The sequence below is a fragment of the Sitophilus oryzae genome, unplaced genomic scaffold (assembly GCF_002938485.1).
Source record: "Sitophilus oryzae breed Bouriz unplaced genomic scaffold, Soryzae_2.0 scaffold_85_pilon_pilon, whole genome shotgun sequence".
In the NCBI taxonomy this organism is placed as follows: domain Eukaryota; kingdom Metazoa; phylum Arthropoda; class Insecta; order Coleoptera; family Curculionidae; genus Sitophilus; species Sitophilus oryzae.
In genome coordinates this window covers 2,757,870-2,777,809 of record NW_022147483.1, presented here as the reverse complement: position 1 = coordinate 2,777,809, position 19,940 = coordinate 2,757,870, and the positions used below count along the sequence as shown (strand labels likewise).

Below are 19,940 nucleotides of genomic sequence, written 5' to 3'. Positions count from 1 at the left end.
TATTACGATACCATTTCCTGGCGTTCGATTGTTCTTAAATTTGGTATACTACGGATCTTTGGTGACATTGCAATATTATGAAGCATATCGAGTGGTACCATAATATAGTACAATATTATGATATCATTTCCTGGAGTTCGATTGGGCCAAAATTTGGTATACTTTGTTTCTTTATAAAGATTTGTTTAATTAATAATTTTAATTTATTTTACGAATTTTAATTTATTGTACGATGTCGTGACAGCAACTTTTATGCCGAACTAATATATTATTAATTGTACCTGTGTCACTTTTGAAAATCTACCTAGGTCTATATAAATAACGTAGCAAACAGAAAAAATTGTTATTATAGTATTTTTTTAGTCAATTAACATTTTTTGTACTGCATTTTAATAAATTATTTCCATTATTATTAAACGTATATTTCATTACTAACGTTTCAGCATTAATAAATATCACTATCAATCGCCCTGTATATTATTAATTTTAAAGGTAATTAAAGTTATTTTCTTAGTTAACATAATAAAGTGTGTACATATATTAAAAATGTATTTTGTGAGCATGTGTTTTCTAATAATATACTTAAACCTAAAACTATTTTAAAAGCCAAACGAATAATTAATATAAGTGTATCTGACAAGAAACGAAGAATAGGAAGAAATTTTTATACACCAGAAAAAGAATGGGATGCCAATTAAAGTCTTTTTGAATCTGGCAACTGTGCATATTTAGCCGAGCTTCAAGGCCGTCGACGTGTCGTCAATCCAAAACCGAAAATTGAAAATTTCCAATTATATTCTGATTATGATATTGTCGCGCCATCTAGTATTTCATTTGTGCAATTTTAGCTCTTTCATTTCGAGTATTTTTCTGTTGCGTAGCTAGATATTCTGTGATTGTAGGCTATGCGGGCCCAAGTTATCCCTGCTAATTTCCTAATATCATGGTCTTGCAAATGATACGATTAGTTCTCGAAACTGAGAATTTTTGAATACAAAAATACAATTAACTTAATAACTTATATTTTAATTTCATTAGTTAAGTACAATTTTAATAGGATGGAGTATTATGGCACGTTTAGTTAACATTTTCTTGTTGTACTTTATTAACAAAAGCATAAATATCGTTAGCTAGTAATTTCGGTTCTTCTAGAGCGGAAAAATGTCCTCCAGTATTAAAAGACGTCAAATGTATCAAGTTCTGGAATTTTTCCTTCAAAATCGATCTTGGACTGACCAAGAGTTCGTACGGAAATCTAGCACAGCCTGTTGGAATATCGATCCTCATTCTGGAATCAAAGTAAACAATTATATTACAATTTATAGGGTGAGTCCAGTGAAGAACTAATCCAATACATCTCAATTAGCGGCTAATTACTCTTAAGAGTCTCTTACGCTGTACTGTTCGGGTCGGTCTCAGGGGCCGGGTAAAGCGGGTGTGAGGCCGAAGGAAATATATAACATATTTCAGAATCTGCCTAAAGCTTAGTCTGATCCTTTCTGTAGTAATGCTGAGTTTTTTGGAAAAAACTGATTTTTTTGAAAATCAATTTTATTTTTTCCTGTCGTTACTTTTTCGAAAATCAAAAAATTAATTGCACATTCTCATAGCCACTTTATTAGGGCTATCTGGTAATATTTTTAGATTTACAAATTAGCTGATAATTTGTGGGATACAGAGGCCAACTTAATTTTTTTAAATACGGACTTGCATTTTTTATTTTAGGTTTTGAAAGAACTCGGTCTCCTGAATACAATGATATGCCACACTTCATACTTTTTTGTTTAGGGTCAAATCAAACCTTAACAGTAACAAAACTATTTAATTATATTTAAATAATTTCAAGTCCGACTCTGGTTTCTTAAATTAATTAATCTGATTATATTCAACGCAACAATATTGATCAGCGCTAATTAACATTGAATAAGGAAAATAGAGCCAACTGTAAGATTCAAATAAATATTATCCAGGTTAAAACATTAAAGATATTATTTTTAACTTTTTTTATCGTGAATTTGAAATCTCAGGGTGCGATCTAATAATATGCATAATATTAATTGTAGTTATTGTAAATAAATCAACTTTTACAAACTGCTTTCTAATGTTCTACATGTTCGAAATGGTTACCACCCTCCCTATTGCACAAATTTATTTTTCTTCAATTTTATTTGTAGCTCTTTGAACTTTCTTTTTATACTTTCGAATGCATTTCATACTCTTTATTGTAAATGTTGAGATAAATTGATTTCACTTTTACAAATGACGTCAAGTAATGTAGCCCCTAGGCGATAGGTCCAGGAACGATGCTGGACATTATACTGCTCTACCATTTCCAGTCCATTTCCGGGAAAATGATTTGATTGTTTATATTATATTATATTTATATTAATTATTTTATATTGTTTTATAATGTTTTACCATTTTTTTTAGGAGATCGAGTTCTTTCAAAATCTAAAATAAAAAATGCAGGTCCGTATTTAAAAAAATTAACTTGGCCTCTGTATCTCACAAATGATCAGCTAATTTGAAAATCTAAAAATACTACCAGATAGCCCTAATAAAGTGGCTATGAGAACATGCAATTAGTTTTTTGATTTTCTAAAAAGTAACGACAGGAAAAAATAAAATTAATTTTTAAATAAATCAGTTTTTTCCAAAAAACTCAGCAATCCTTGAAATTTTTAAAACTTTTTTGATGGCATCTTGGTGAACATCCCAAAGCGCAACTTTGCCCTAATTTAACCACGTTCGTATCTATTACGGTTACCGAGATACTAATGCTCGTACCTCGAATTTGTAGCACCCTGTATATTCTATTTGTTTTATTTTTTGTCCAGCTTTGTTAACAATAAGAGTAATCTCATGCTATGGTATAAATGAATTTTATCTTCACTTACGAATTGAAGGATCCAACTTCCAGGTTCCTATTGGTAAAGGCTTCGGCGTAGATTCGCATGGCGCTGGTCATACTTTGAGTCACCCAGTATATCATAATGTTGTCCAAAAGACGGTCCCAAGTAAATTTTTCGGTAAGGCCTCCATCGTCTCGGTCTCTGTAGGCTGCATTCGTTAGAGTACTGAATTTTTCTAACATGTAAGCTGCCAGACCCATTGGACTATCACGCAAGGCCACACCTGCAATTTATAGGCCGATCTACACTATAGATAGATAGATAGATATATAGATAGATAGACAGATAATTGTTTATTAGTTCTAAGTAATAGATGTCGGGGGGGGGGGCGGAGGGGAAGGAGGGTACGGGCCGCCCCGGGCGCGGCGGCAAACATAAAATAATTAACTAGAAAGAAGTGTTAACTCTGTGTTAAATCGTGGAAACACGATACGCCACCGAAAGCCTTCGTTGTCGTCTGGAGAACTAACTTTCCCATTGACAGGTTGACATAGGTTGACATAAGGACATGATGGCTTAATTTTCATTTCCGTTTCCGGTTATTCAATGGCGGGCCCTCTTTCAGTTCAAATGTATTTTGTATTTTTTCTTTTCATAAATAAAACCAAAAAATAATTTATTCACATATATTTATTTGAAATATGGAACAACGTGACTAAATAAATATAAAAATATAGAGGATTGTATTGTTTCAATACCAATTAGTTAATTATATGCACTTTTAACGTAAATTAGTTAAGGTATAAGCATGACTTACAGTAATTTGTAAATAAACACACGCATTCGCAAACTTCAAGGACAGAAAACGGACACAGGAACATGAAAACGGGAGCCTTATACAAAAACCTGAAAACAGAAAAACAATTTTTTTATACAAAAATTAACAATGTAAAAATATCAATAGGTATAAAATATAAATAAACTGTTTAAAAAAAGCGTCCATTATTCCCAAAGAACCTGGCTTATAAATCAAAAAGATGCAAAAAGAGACTTTTAGTCGGATAACATAATCAGATTATCAGTCCGATTTATTGCTTTATTGACAATAAATCGCACATACTGGAGATAACTAATGTTGGCTATAGTTAAAAATGATCTTACCTTGCTGTAAATTGTTTCCATTTTCAAAAAAATCGTCGATCAAAGAGATTATAACACCATTTTCTTGCATCTAAAAAATGTAAAAACTGTTTATTTACTACCTATTTTTCATATACATGGGACATACCTACTACTGCAGAAACGTCATTTTCTCCAGGATTCTTCATGTAATATATATTTTATATCCTTTATTACCTTCATATTTATAAATTTCAACCGAAATATTAAATTGAACTTCCAAAACGAAACTAAACGGAATGAATTAAAATGGCGTCGAATATTTTCGAATTTGTTCTAGAACAAATCTGAAGTTGTCTCTGAAACTGAAATCTGTCAATTCTAAACTGTGAAGTTAGACCTACAGCCGAAAGTTGTCACTAGTTGATAAATTAATTAGAAAACGTAGGTATAGGTTAATGATTTCTGAAAATTCGACTTTTCAAGTGGAGAAAGATACGTCTAAATATTTTTCGATACCGTTTGATAGAGAGTTATCCCGTGGTCTAAAAGGAATTTTTAATAATGTCAATTATAAACTTGTGTATAGTGCTAATAATAAATTACAACAATTATTAGGTAATCCAAAAGATAAAACACCTCCACTGGAAAGGTCGGGTATTTATGAAATTTCTTGTAAAGATTGTAATCAGAAATATGTTAGGTAAACTAGAAGATCAATATTAACTAGATTTAAAGAACATTTAGCTCAGATAAGATATGGTAGACCGGATAAATCTTGCCTTGCTGAACATATTGTTGATAATGAACATTGTATAGATCTTAATAATTTAAAATTAATTAAGCAAGTCTCAAATTACAGGCAACTAGATGCATATGAAAGCATCAGAATTAATAAATGTAAAGATAGTATGAACAGAGTCAACGGTCCAATTCCTTCAAGTTCTTTGTTCCTACTACTCTAGTGGCGGAAATCTAACTGTTACGCTCAGTTGTCTCTGACTCGGTTGGCTAGATTTTGCCACGCCCACTCGGTGCCCACTGAGCGAGTATATAAACGCTCAACTTGTAGATTGTACTTTAGTTTATAATCATCTGCTGATGATGCTAACATGGTTAGCGAAACGCGCGTCCCGTGTAAAAGTAAAAGTGTTTCGGTGTATTGTGGTGATTTAGTGTTTTTATTTTGCTGTGTAACACCAAAGGTTCCAACCCTCAACTGTAATTGTATTAATCTGTAAGCCTTAATTTCAAGTTATCCTTACCAACAGTATCTGGTTTAGTCGCTTGCAAATGAAAATATCCTGTTTCGCTGATAATAAAACTTAATGAGTTTGCGATGGAGTTGCATAACTTTACTTCTTCATTGTCATAAATCAAAGATGGCAAGTATTTCCCAATAAAGAACCTAAAATAATTTAAAGTGTGTATTTTGTACATGGGTCACCGTGTGGTCAAGTGACTTACATAAACATTGCTCTGGGACTATTTATAAAACACATGGTCGAGTGTAGTCCTATTACCCTGTCTTGGAACCGATGAGCCATGTGCTGGGCAATGGTACTGCCCCAATCGCCTCCATGGACGTAGTACCTCTGGTAACCAAGTACCTCCATGAGATCTTTGAATATTTGTGCGATGTAGACTGAAGATAGTCCTGGTTTTCTGGAAGATTGTGAAAATGCGAATCCAGGTAACGAGGGTATAACCAATTCAAAAACATAGTCTCTATCTAAACCAATAAATTAAAGTGCTATTACAGATTTCGACTATACTAAAGTAAGAAAAATGAAAATGACGCATTTCCGCAGGAAAATTTTTGTATATTTATACTCCTAACGCCTTCTAGAACGCATATATAAAGTCATTTTTTATATAACAGATTTCAGCTAAACGAAAGTTGAGCCAGAAGGAATTCTGTTTTTGTTTAAATAAAGGATTGACTAAAAAAATACCGTCTTACAACATTAATTTTTAAGAGATCAATCAAACAGATCGAGAAAAATGAAAAAATAAAAAGAGTGAGTTTCATTCTTTCAAATCTAAATTGGTACCTTTCTGAGGAGTTACTAGATAGGGAACGACTTCATAAAACTCAGAAAAACTACTAGGCCATCCGTGCAACAGCATCAAAGGTAAGATCTTTTTGGTTCCTTGTTGAATCTGTGGTTTGATGTGCACAAAATGAATCCTGAGTCCACGGATCTGAACAAAATATTGCGGATAGCGATTCAGGTAGTTCTGGCGTTCTGTCCAGTTGTACTTGGTCCTCCAGTGTTCAAGAACGGAGTTGAGAACAGTCGTGGTGATACCGTAGTGTTGAGCGACTCCTGTGTGACTCGGATGAAATGGTTTGGTGTTCTCGAGGCGTTGTTGAAGATCACGAAGCACCTGGGAAAGGAAACGAGGAGAAATTTCTTATTAAATATACCGGGTGAATCTCAAAAGTGGCTCAACCCTATAAATTTTTTGCTCAGCACTATTAATATGCATATTAACTTCAATCTCTGAGAATATGTCGATACGTTTTAAAAAAATCGATATTTTAGGACTTCCCTAACAGATATAAAAATTATCCACTGCCGTTCTTTAAAAGATCAGCCTGGGGGCGGACTTTTGTTTACTTCATCAGCTGTACATACTTAGATATTGGGTTAGATTCCGTTTCATATTTTGTCGGTTGATTTTTGGTTTTAACTCTATGATTTTTGGTATTATTTATTACTGTAGTGCAAAAAAACTAATTATTTTGGTGTTTAAGTGACATAAACTACTACCAGATATATGGTCACTCTCGGTTTCGCATAAAAAAATAGAAAAATTGAAAAATTACACGTTGTGTAAGGGATTTAACCTAAAAGTGCCCATACATTTTTTACTCATCGTGATTTTTGTGTGTGTTTTTTAAGACTCTAACAATTCATCAATAAAGCTTAAGTGGAGTGTGTTTTTGGTGCTATGCCTCATCTTTGTTGTGTTCCTGGTGGAAAGGATAGTTATACTAGGCAGCCTAAAGTGTCCGGAAGAGCAAGAAAAGTGGGTACGAGTTATAAATCTATCTAAGAGAATTCTATTGAAAATATCTTTAATAAATTTAAAAATAATATTCTCCCATGATGGTATTAATGAAAACTGGACAATTATGTTTATTTTATTCATATTGTGGAATCTCCACTCCAAGTGTTGTTGGTTCAGCTTCGATAGATTCAAACACGTAAGTAAGTATTATGATCTAGGGAAAAATAAAGAATATGGGTATTAAAGATCATGAAAAAGATTATTATTTTGAGTTCAAATTTTAAAAAAGATTTTTGTAAAGACAGGACTGATACAGTTTAAAAGAAGAATGTGTTTTTGTTTGATAATATATAATGTATGTCAAGTTGTCAAGCATAACATATATTTGTTCAGTAATTTTTAATGAATAGTGTTGATTATTTATAATACCAAATTAATATCAAATATTTAAGTGATGGCTGAATACAATATGAATAAAATAACAATAAAATTGGTATATTTGCATAATACAAAATTAAGTTTTAAGAATAAAGGTGTTACTAAAAATACTAAGAAATTCATATTTCTTTGTTTTAATTGGTCTAATGTTATTTACATTTTACGTAAGAATTATACCGTATCATCGAAAAAAATCGGCGTCTAGTTGGCTTGGAAATGAACATCGATGACATTTCCTAAATAACTGTACACATAAAATAATTAACTAGAATTTTACAATCTTGGAAAATTTGATATTCTTGAACCTTGTTTCTAAATATTCTAAATTTTTTTATTTTCTTGGGATTTAGGTTCGGGAAAAACGCTGATTAAGTTTTCATTTGGTTTTTCATTATTTTTATTTGGTTTAAAAAAAAACGTTTCGGCTAACATTATAGCCTTCATCAGTGTTGTGTCATATGAAAAAAATAGCGTCGAATATAATCCAAAAAATTACATATAAAATATTCACACCACACACATAATGTTTACTGCGTACTCCATAGTCAATGTAGATAATTTTAGTGTTAAGAATAATAATTTAAAAAAATATGTGGTCATCTTTTGATAAGTTTATATTAGTTTATTAATTGCAGTAAACATTATGAGGTGTGAATTATATTGTATATGTAATTTTTTGGATTATATTCGACACTATTTTCTCATATATGACACAACACTGATGAAGGCTATAGTTATCGAAACGTTTTTTTAAACCAAATAAAAAATAATACTTAAATCAGCGTTTTTCCCGAACCTAAAATCCCAAGAAAATCAAAATTTTAGAATAATTTTGCATATAAAATGCCAGCGATCTTCATTTCATAGCCATCGCTGACGCCTTTTTTTAGATAATATTGTATTATTTGTAAATATAATTTTTCGAACATTGATACTTGCAAAATATACATATAAATTTTGTGAATGCAAATAATAATACATCACTATTAGTAGATAGGTATTGAATGTTTTTTGTTAAATTAGATCGATTTTCAAACCCCAAAATTTAAAATATATTTACATTTTACCCATTATCTTATGTACCTATACATTATTTGTACATTGTAAAACATTTGCTGCATTTGTATGGTTCATAGTTTATTTGCCAAAGTATTTATTACTATAAATAGGTATATATGTTGTAGTTATTAACTGTATATTATGTATATTTAATATTTCATGTAAACTATATCATTTTTAAAATACAAACCAAAAATCTGAGGAATAATTATGTTTTCCATGTATTCTACAACATATTTATTAATCCGTTATATCTAACTAGCGTGACGTCATAAACCTCGCCCGTAGGCTGATCTTTTAATAGAAGGCACTGAATTATCTCTCACTGCATTACAATATTTATCTTTCTAAGTTTAGATAAGATTAGATATCTGAATAGCTAATATGAAAACAATAATAACACTCACCTCACTAGGAACATCGATTCTTGTTTTGGTAATTTCACGATTTTCTGTCGATTTTGCACCACTGTCTCCCCACCATTTTTCCTCCAATTCTTCGAGTTTTTGACCTAGTTAAATTAGTTTTCTATATTTTATCGCAAATAAAATCGATCTCAAAGACGTACCTACCTGTTCGAAAAATGGACCAATAGACGGCTAGGATGACGATCAGAGCTGATACGAGTTTTAAATATTGAGACATTACAGTAAAGGAACCGAAGCATCGAAGTAAGATACTGAAATATCTGGTTCGATTGCGGTTTTCTCGTTGAGATTATGTCAAGATCGTTCGGACTTTGTATATTTACTTTTATCGCGGCCGGCGTCGGTTTTAGGAAATTGCATTTGCTCAGTATCTACCGAGGCGGATTAAAAAGTTGTTCTTCCAATATTAGGGAGCCGCTAGGAGCTCTCTAGGAGAGTTCTGTGAGAGCATAGTATAAGGAAACTAGTAGTTTTACTCCTTGTCAAATCCTTTGTTCTTTTTCTGCCACTTTATATGACCTTGTTCTCGCCTCCGTAGCCGACGACGTAGCTGTATAGTCGTGGTCTATTAACTAGGCAAAGTATAGACGTGGCACTCGCCATAGTTTCACAGATATATATTTAGGAAAATATGAGTTCACAATAAAATAAAATAAAAAAAATGATCATCGAGTAAAAACTTGCTTGAAAACAGAATATTTTCACATTTTGTGTAGGTAACAATTCTTCTGTATCTGAAAATCTTCTGATGGGAATAAATGCGGAAAAAATATATAATGACATATTTTTATATTATTATCTATTTCAGAGATTTTCTACTACTTTTTTTGATTTAAAGCAAGTTTAATTTTCTGTAGATAAGTGGATTCGGCATAAAATTATGCTATAGTACACTGTCTTTATTTAAAGCACACTGCGGTGTTGCCAATCTATTTCTTATTTACTAAAACTTTGGTTAAAAACATTATATACGAAAAGTGGTAAAAAACTAGAGTGAATATAACTTTATTAATACTTTGCTATGTTTTCTTAAACATGAAGGATATCGGAATAAATTCGTGTAGAAAAATTGACTTTATCGTATACAGGATATTTTTTATGGCGTCACTAAAATCGTAATATTTAAAAAATGTTGTATCTCATTTTTTTTAAATGCAACACCTTGTATATTATTTTTCTTTCAGATGTAGAATTAAAAGGTGAACATTTTTTGACAAGACAAGATAGACAAAGATCATATTCGGTGGCTTTGAAAAAAAATTACTGTTGAATATTATATATAATATTTACCATATGTAATATAATACTGTGAATATCTGCGACAGCCGTAAAAATTTAGAAACACTTTAAATTAATAAAAAAATGTTCACTTTTTAATTCTGCATCTGACAGAAAAATAATATACAGAATGTCGCATTTAAAAAAGTTGAGATATACCATTTTAAATATTGCGATTTTTGTGACGCCATAAAAAATACCCAATATAGAATAATGTATATAGAATGATGTAAGATAATAAAAAAAATCAAACTAACTTTACCATAACTTTTTTTGTGACACCCTGTATATAACAAAATATTTTAGGATACACCCCTTTATAAACCTTGAAACATATGAATAAAACTTTTTTTACATCTTCGACAACGACGACGATATTGGACTTCCTCGCACTAATGGGCCACCCTGTATATTTACAGTGGTTTAAAGCTAGGTGTGGCACTTTTCTTCCCTCAAATATAAACTCAATATTTTGTCTATAATATTTTGAATATTGTTATATTACGACCACTTATAATAAAAAATAAATAAAAAAAACATAAAAAATACAGTCCACTAAATTTATAAGAGATTATGCTATTATAAAATTCTTTCAATTAAAAAATATGAATAATTTGCAGAGACTTTAGATGTACAAAATATTTACTCTAAAATTGTTTCAAAAACCAATTTATATAAATTATCTTGTAAATTATTATTGGAATGAAAATTTTATGGAAAATCCCCTGACCAAAAAATATTTTCATGCGCATATTTGTGACAACCTGTATATCTAAAAAACTATCTTTAAAATCTGCACACCTGCTAAAAAAAATAATAACATTTAATTAATTACATAATATCTCAGTTTCTAAAATAAACAAATATAATTAAATGTTAATTGATAATTACTATCAGTTTGCCGATTTACATCCGATGGAAATCTAAAAAGACTCAAAGAACAATTTTTTGAATTATTTCCACAATTAATAGCAGCGCACAGTAAGGCACTCATTTTTTGTCAATCCGTCCCTGTGCTCGGACGCAACAATGTCTTTGGACGCAACGCTCGAACCTCACAGCTCGACGGACCGAATTCAACTGAAACTAGGGATGCATGATTCGAATCGATTTTAATCGAAGATCGATCTTTTTGCCGAAAATATCGATTAAAATCGATCGATTTTTATCAAACGATCTTTTGGTAGAATCGATTTTTTTTCAAAATCGAAGATCGATTTTATTTATACATTTTTACAGGTTTATTTATTTGTTAGAATAAAAAAAACACTTTAGTTTTGCTTGAATATTTGATTCCGGTGCATCTCTAATAACAACTCCAAAATTCCGCCATCTAGCAATGAAAAATTAAGTGTAAGTGCTCGCTACCGCATGCGCCGATGTCTGTTTACCACTTTGATATTAGGTGTCAGATTTTTGTCGGTGATTCCCATATTTTTATATTTTAGATAACAGAATATTTTTTGATTTTAGCTTCTTTCCAACTGACTGATATATCAAAATTACAGAATTTACCGGTACATATTCTGTGTCAAAAACATCATAAGCATGCAAAAAGCCGAATAATTATATTTTAACATTGTCATAGTATTTTTAATTTTTCAAGTATGTCTCGGTTTGTGGGTGTTTCTGATTCAGTTTGGGATGACTGTTATTCAGTTTCAATTTTAAATGTGTTAATAAACGGTTTTACGATTTTTATGTATCTAATTTTTTTATGATTATATCGTATTTTTATTATACCAGTACACCAATACATTCAGAATCGAATATCGATATTTAATAAGATCGATCTTTTGTTACCGATTTTTTTCTGGATCGATCTTGTTATGTCCGATCTTGAATCGATTCAAAATATCGATTTATTTTATTTTTGCGACATCCCTAACTGAAACGCTTTGCAACTTGCCAGCTTGCAAAAACTGGCAGAAAATATTTGCGAGACTGCAACTACTCTTTTCCTTAAACAATGGTGAGAGCTTGTAGATCTGTTCGGTGTTGAGATTTGAACACCGGTGTTAGATGTTGATGACCACCGGTGCTTCAGTCGGTGTACCGGTGTCGGTGTCGATGTCGATGGTGTCGTTTGTTTGTTTTTTTTTTAGTTTTTTATATGTAATATTTTTTAGTTTATTTTACAGCTACGAATTTTTGTTTCTTTATGTTTTGTTTTGTTTTTTATTTGTTTTTGATTAAACAATTTTTTACTTCATAGTTGTTTATCTGACGCTTCCACTTTATTTTAGTGATTAGTCTGACAAAAAAAAACTATATTTAAATTTGAAATCTTTAAGTTAAAGTCGATTATTCGATACGACGTTATTATTATCAGGTTTATTTTGAACTTATTAATTAACATTATTTCTTCTTTAACCCGTTTACTAAACACCGGTGTCGATATCAAAACCGGTATCGAGATGAATACCGGTGTCCAGACCAACACGTGGAGATGAACACCGGTATCGAAATGAACACCGGTGTTGGTGTCGATACCGAAACACCGGATAGTCTATATTTGGCCATCGGTGTCAGCCCAACACCCGTGTTAAAACGGGTTTGGTGTTTTCGAGGCGTTGTTGGAACAGGCCTAAGAGCTTGTCGTTGGTGGGGAAGCTCCTAGTCAGGTGCTAGGGGGTCTTCTTCTCTCTCTGGCACTTTGGCTAGGTCTAAGGAGCATCTCGTTGTCTTGTTCCTGGCTGTAGTGTGGTGGAATGTTTAGGGGGGGAATGTTTAGGAGGGGAGTTAATCACCGCGACCTTCCCGATCTATTGTGTGTTCCGCTTTCTTGAGTTATAACGAGTTATAACTCATTTACAGTCTCAGGGCTTTAACAAAAGCCAGTATCTGAGACGGCTCCACAGAGGCCAGCTCTCCATTTTCCACATCAGACGTAGGTACCAAAGTTCATGGCACGAACGGTCGTCGTCTCGGTGCACTCAGTGATAAGGTATTCTGGTGTTTCCCCATTTTCCCCACAGAATCTGCATTCGCCCTTGTTTCTCAGTTTCAGCCTACTGAGGTGTTTGTTGAGGAGACTGTTAGAAACCCCGTGATACTCCGAAGATTGTTTTTATTTAAATCAAGGAAAATTTTTGATTTTTCTCGGTCGTAACTTCAGAGAAATTTCTTCAAGTGTCTTAAACCGTTGGAGTTTACCATTCCATGTTACGGTTGGAGTCTTCCAGGTTCCTCAGTTCCTCCTTTAGTTGGTTTCCGCTTGGACAACAGAACGGTTCTGGCCCTGTTATTGGAGTGTTCGCTCCTTTTCTTGCTAGATCATTTGCTTTTTCATTGCCTTCTATCCGTTGGTGAGCGGGCACCCAGAGTAGGAGGACTTTATTTTCTTTGTCTAATTTGTTCAGCTTCTCTAGGCATTCTTTGACCAACTTCGAACTGATGGTTACTGAGTTGACCGCGTCTAGCGCTGCTTGAATATCGGATAAGATGGCTGTTAGTTAATAAGTTAGGATAGTTCCTGTCTAAGATAAATTGTACGCATCTTTCGATAGCGTAGATTTCTGCCTGAAGGCTGCTGGGGTAGATGCCCATTGATTCAGAGTATTTAGTGGCCAGAGAATTGCACCAAGAAATATAACGATGCCGGACGCACAGTGCTTCGTCCCATGGACAAAAATCAAAAAATAAGTTAAAATTTACTAATATCTGAATATATAATTTTATACTTATAGCAATGTTCAACCATCCTGTATATTATTTTTCATAAACAGCGTTTTTGTTAGCAAATATTTTCACTAAAAATAAATTTTGCGATCATTATCTCATCAGTGAAAAGAATAACATTCATAGTAGTTCTGTATATTATGGAGTTAAACGGGTACGTACTTAACTGAAAGCCACTATGGATATTGTTAAGCAAGGTATGTACTTTAAATTTATTTCTAAACAAGTTCGTGATTGTTTAGTTTTTATTTATTTTTTAAGATGATTCTTAAATGGGTATAAAAATTTTACGTTTTCAAACTTCAAAAAGGCATTTAAAAACATATCAAAACATATCGTATTTATTGAATATTTTTGTTGCCATATTCATACACTTTTAATTTTTGTATAGTTCACCTGCGTCTGCTTGCGACGAACTTTATTTTATAATACTTTTCAGATGGAGTAAAATTGATAAGCAATGTCGATCTGGCTAATACTTGGCTTGATCATAAGGACAAGAACTCAAAATTATTTGTATTTCAAAAAATATGTTCTTATTAGATATTGATGAACCTTCCAGTCAAACGAGACACCACTTGTGCCTGAAAAAGTCCACTATGTTGGAGCGAAACGTCGCATAAAAAAAGTGTCCATCTTTCAATTTATTATAAAATCTCATACCCAAGAAAAGGAAAAAATAATATATGGATATGGTCTATTAAAGATGTAACTATTAACATCCGAACCCCTCATACCGACAAAATGAACAGTAACAGCGCGAAAAAGTAACATATTAGAAAATGAAGTACAGAAATATCTTATATGTGAGGATACTTCATCTACCTGTGATTTGGATACTACAAATTTGGAAGATTCTGTCAGCAGTGATTCTCCTGAATCAGAGTAGTTACGATCTATGCATTTTGTTGTCCTAAAGTAAATTTATAGTATCTTAAGTTTTTTTTTTTAATTAAATATAACATTAATGTTTCTTTTTCATTAAAGAAAAACATTTTTATCTTATATTAGGCTTATATTGTAGGAATCATGTTCTAATGTTATTTCAATTCTTTTTTATTACAGGAATTTATTTAATACTTACACCGTTTTCATACTATAACTTATTATTTGCTTAGATGGAACACAGCACCAACATTATTATTATTTATAAGATTTTTTTTTCATAAAGGTGGGACTAAGAACATCATCATTTAGTACAATGAGAGTACTCATCATTTGTGTCAAATAAACCTAGTTTGAATAAATTGCTTACAATAAAAGAGAAGTTTTGGATTTTTATCCTCTAGAGCCATATATTCGAATCACTGTGGGACGGTTCGACGCTGGATGAGATCGGATATCTCGTAAGAGATGAGTTGATTCACTCGCTAGGCCATTGACAATAATATGGCCGAGTACCGCTGTTTGGATACCGCTTAAGACTCTGCCCAGATTAGCATTAACAGCAAAAAGGAGACCTAATTCAACATTTACTTGCTTTTTATATTTTTCTTGACAGATGTATGATGTCTTGACAAATTGGTGAATGCGCTGTTTTGTTGAATACAGTTTGTATAAAATTTATTCGAAAATTATAAAAAAAAGGCGTAAATTTAATAAACAAGGCACACAATAGGGACAAATTGTATATTTTTTGAAAACAGAAATAATATACAGTATGTCCCCGGATTGTCTTTACAAGAGGAAAAACTTTTTTATTATTGACATTTTGAGAAAAATGCATTTTTCGTAAAAGAATTTGCTTCTTCTAAAATGGTTAATCCCTTTTATACTTTTCCAAATTTTCTTATAATCTTAGAGAAAATTAAGAAAAACATGAAAATATGGTTGCACTTTTCTTAAACCTTAAGTCCTAAAAATCAAAAGGCGTTTCTATGGTAATATCACAGACTAACCTAAATTAGTTTGTGGTAATATCAATTCGATTTCATTCTTTGATAGATGGATATTATTAATTTTGATTAATGCCATATTTTTTGCTGTTGTTAAAGTATCATATTTTGCGATAACTATCATTACCCTTTCCTTAGCAATCGTAGCATTAAACCAGATTAAACGTAAAATTCTATCCACAAAACATCTCCCTTTAGAACTTCGTCTGTCATGTTAAGAAATGAAAGTAAATAATAAAGCGCCTCTCGTGTTTGTTCGCACCATAGATAAAAGAATATAATCTACTATTAAGATAGATATGAAACTTAATAGTAAAATTTTGGGTCAAAGCGCCCCTCCGTGTTTTTAGTGGAGACTACGTTTAACCCAGCGCCTTCGCCTTTTCTGCTGTAAATGTTTTTTTATGTTTATATTTGAATTCAAAGGATTTATTTTTAAAGTTACACTGATATATTAGTATATCAGAGTAACTTTAATAAAAACATAAGAATACATATAATTTACAATTTATTTTTTTTATTTATTTTAGAGTTTCATGTAAATGATCGTAAGTCGACTGGCTGTCTAATGAATAGACCGAGATTTATAGATTTTAAAGCGAAGGAAAAAAATCAAACAACGAATACATACCATATATTTTTCTTTTATCTAAGATACATACCTTATCGTCTTTTGGAAACACGTACATTTTTGCAGTTTTGTTAGTTTCTTTGCAAGATGCAACACAACAAGAAAACACCATTTTTACAGTTAATAAATAATAAAACTATTTCTGACTATGATATTTAAAATTTAGATAGATAGAAAATTAAAAAACAAACGAGTATTTGCAAACGCAGGCACAAATTCTTTAAAAATCAAAATTTTTCCTGCGAAAATCAGGCTTTTTTCACTGAAAAGGTATTTTTTGATTTATCAGCAGTCATTGTCAAGTTGACAATATACAGGTTGTTTTCGAATTAGTCTAAAAAATTATGGTGTGATTCCTCATGTGTTCTTAAAACAATTTTTATATAACCATTAGGTCTAAAGTACTGCCTTTCTGATCTACAGGGTGTTAAAAATTAAAAAAATCGATTTTGTTGCTTAACATAAATGGTACACCACTGTTTTTTTAAAGAAAAAATATTTTTTTCTTGACTGGCCATCCTTTTTCAACAAAATTGATCTTTTGAGTTTTTCTTGTTCATCAAACGGTTGTTGAGAAAAAAAGAAATATACTTATTAAGAGCCCGCCTTAATTCGTTTTCTAAGGATTTTTTATTTTTTAGATTAATTAGGAAACACCCTGTATATGCATATCACAGGCAACCAAATAAACTAGTAACTCTAAAAATTATTTTTCCTACCACTAGCGACATACAGTGTTTTTAGTGTGTACTAAATTATTTTATCAAAATTTCACCATATAAGTTTCCAGGCAATGGTTCGCACTCAAAAAAATTCAATTAATGCCTGTATATATTTTAATATATTTTTTAAATTTACATTTTTTTAATTGTAAAGTAATATATTACATTTAAATGGAATATATTACATAACAATTATGTCAATTACAGGATTACAAGCTTGTTTTCTAACATTTTTTAAATAAAACGAGTTATAAAATTTCAATATATGTATATTTGTCGTAGGTATGAAAAAATTAAAATATAAAATGGACAAACGCTTACTTATATTGCAATAAAACTTCCAATTTTAGTTTTGCAATCCAAACGCAATATTTCTATTTCACAAATAAAAATATCAGACAACACTAAAATCACTGAAATTTCCGCGGCTGACAACGAAAACTGAAAAATATAACGGCACTTTTTGTTTTGAACCTGCATATCAACATTACGCTGTACTATTATGTGTTTGTTGCTGAAATAATATAAAATATATAATTATAACTTGTAAATTTTAATATTTTAACATGATTTTAACTACTTTTGACAATAACTAACTCATAGAGCCTTTGAATAAGAAGACTAAGGAAGGAGAATATCAAAAATCTTAGGTACACCGCGATGGGCCTCAAATATGGCCGACTTAAATTCCGGTTTATCAGTGTCGTTCTAATTTTATTTAAAAAATGTAAAACTATGATGTAGGGTAGACGTGGGGTAGACTCAATAATTTGTTGTTTTATTTTACGTTGTGAATAAATGTTGGTAGTTATTAAAATTGTTATAAAATATAGAATTTAATAAAAATAGATAAGTTATAATAAGTATTTATTAACACAAACATCCGATACGCTACTGAAGCAGGTAAGTCAAATTAACGTATCTAAATTCTTTGACATCTAATCTTTGACAAGTAATAAATAAAAGCTAAAATGCAAGAAAAATATATAATTTAGTTAATTTAAGTGAATTTCATAAATGATCGGTTTACTACACGTATGTATATTATATAGTCACTTACTAGCGAAAAGTTGTTCCATTATTTCCTCAATTTTTTGCCGAGATCTACCGCACGCTACACAACCAACTATTTTAGAGTCTTTTTTCGATAAATCGCGATAGTGTCACTGTTAATTTAAGTTCTGCCACAATTTCCATCTAGATTTACTACCTTTATACAACTATCAGTAGTAGAATAAATAATAAATAACATAAAATAAGCTCCGTAAAGACTGACAAATCCACAAAGTTTCAAATCAAATTCAAATGTGTCAAATGAATCGTCAAACAGAACTGTCAAGGATCCCCACCCTAGAGAGCTTTTATGGTGGCTTTTCCGCCCACCATGCATGAATACATGGATAGCATTATGCTCCTTCTTTAGTCTTCTTATTCAAAGCATAGAACTAACTTTTTGTTATCAAGATGACATTTTAGACGGCAACTGACATATATGTCATAATATTTGTATCTTAAATATGCATGTAATATAATTTAAATTACTATATAATGCAACTTTATACTTAGAAAACTTTTATACATTCACAAAATACAACAAAGTCTAATAATATAGTTTGAAAACAATGAATATTGAATTAAAATTGAAAAAGTTAAGCCCGACCCCTTGTGTCAAAATTAGAAGATTAAATTTTCGCAGTTTTTACACCATTTGATGACCGGTGGCGCCTCTAGTGTTTGTTCGGGCGGTTGGGCTTTTATTCCCGCTTATGGCCATTAAAGAAAAAGTTCTTGATTCTATCAATAACTTTGAATAAGAAGACTAAGGAAGGAGCATAATGCTATCCATGTATTCATGCATGGTGGGCGGAAAAGCCACCATAAAAGCTCTCTAGGGTGGGGATCCTTGACAGTTCTGTTTGACGATTCATTTGACACATTTGAATTTGATTTGAAATTTTGTGGATTTGTCAGTCTTTACGGAGCTTATTTTATGTTATTTATTATTTATTCTACTACTGATAGTTGTATAAAGGTAGTAAATCTAGATGGAAATTGTGGCAGAACATAAATTAACAGTGACACTATCGCGATTTATCGAAAAAGACTCTAAAATAGTTGGTTGTTTAGCGTGCGGTAGATCTCGGCAAAAATTGAGTGAAATAATGGAACAACTTTCGCTAGTAAGTGACTATATAATTACGTGTAGTAAACTGATCATTTATGAAATTCACTTAAATTAACTAAATTATATATTGTTCTTGCATTTTACCTTTTATTTATTACTTGTCAAAGAATTTAGATACGTTAATTTGACTTACCTGCTTCAGTAGCGTATCGGATGTTTGTGTTAATAAATACTTATTATAACTTATCTATTTTTATTAGAATTATATATTTTTATAACAATTTTAATAACTACCAACATTTATTCACAACGTAAAATAAAACAACAAATTATTGAGTCTACCCCACGTCTACCCTACATCATAGTTTTACATTTTTTAAATAAAATTAGAACGACACTGATAAACCGGAATTTAAGTCGGCCATATTTGAGGCCCATCGCGGTGTACCTAAGATTTTTGATATGCTCCTTCCTTAGTCTTCTTATTCAAAGATCAATAACAATCTATCAAAGAACGAAAAGGAAATTACTTTACCATAGAAATAGAAACGCGTTTTGATTTTTAGGAAAAAACTAAACCATATTTTCATGTTTTCTTTAATTTTCTCTAAAACGGTATGGAAATTAGGAAAATTATAAACGGGATTAACCATTTTAGAACAACTAAATTTTTTTTGAAGAATGCATTTTTCTA

General features: G+C 31.2%; 1 protein-coding gene across 1 annotated transcript; it reads right to left on the bottom strand.

The window, feature by feature from the left end:
* Positions 1-1,005: 1,005 nt before the first annotated feature.
* LOC115890160 (juvenile hormone epoxide hydrolase 2-like) lies at positions 1,006-9,223 on the bottom strand. The gene is made up of 7 exons (XM_030910321.1): positions 9,059-9,223; positions 8,894-8,997; positions 6,026-6,362; positions 5,439-5,703; positions 5,237-5,379; positions 2,898-3,135; positions 1,006-1,288 (listed from the first exon to the last, which is right to left on the bottom strand). Exons 1-7 carry the CDS (start codon positions 9,129-9,131, stop codon positions 1,078-1,080), a joined length of 1,371 nt encoding a protein of 456 aa, XP_030766181.1. The 5' UTR covers positions 9,132-9,223; the 3' UTR covers positions 1,006-1,077.
* Positions 9,224-19,940: the final 10,717 nt, after the last annotated feature.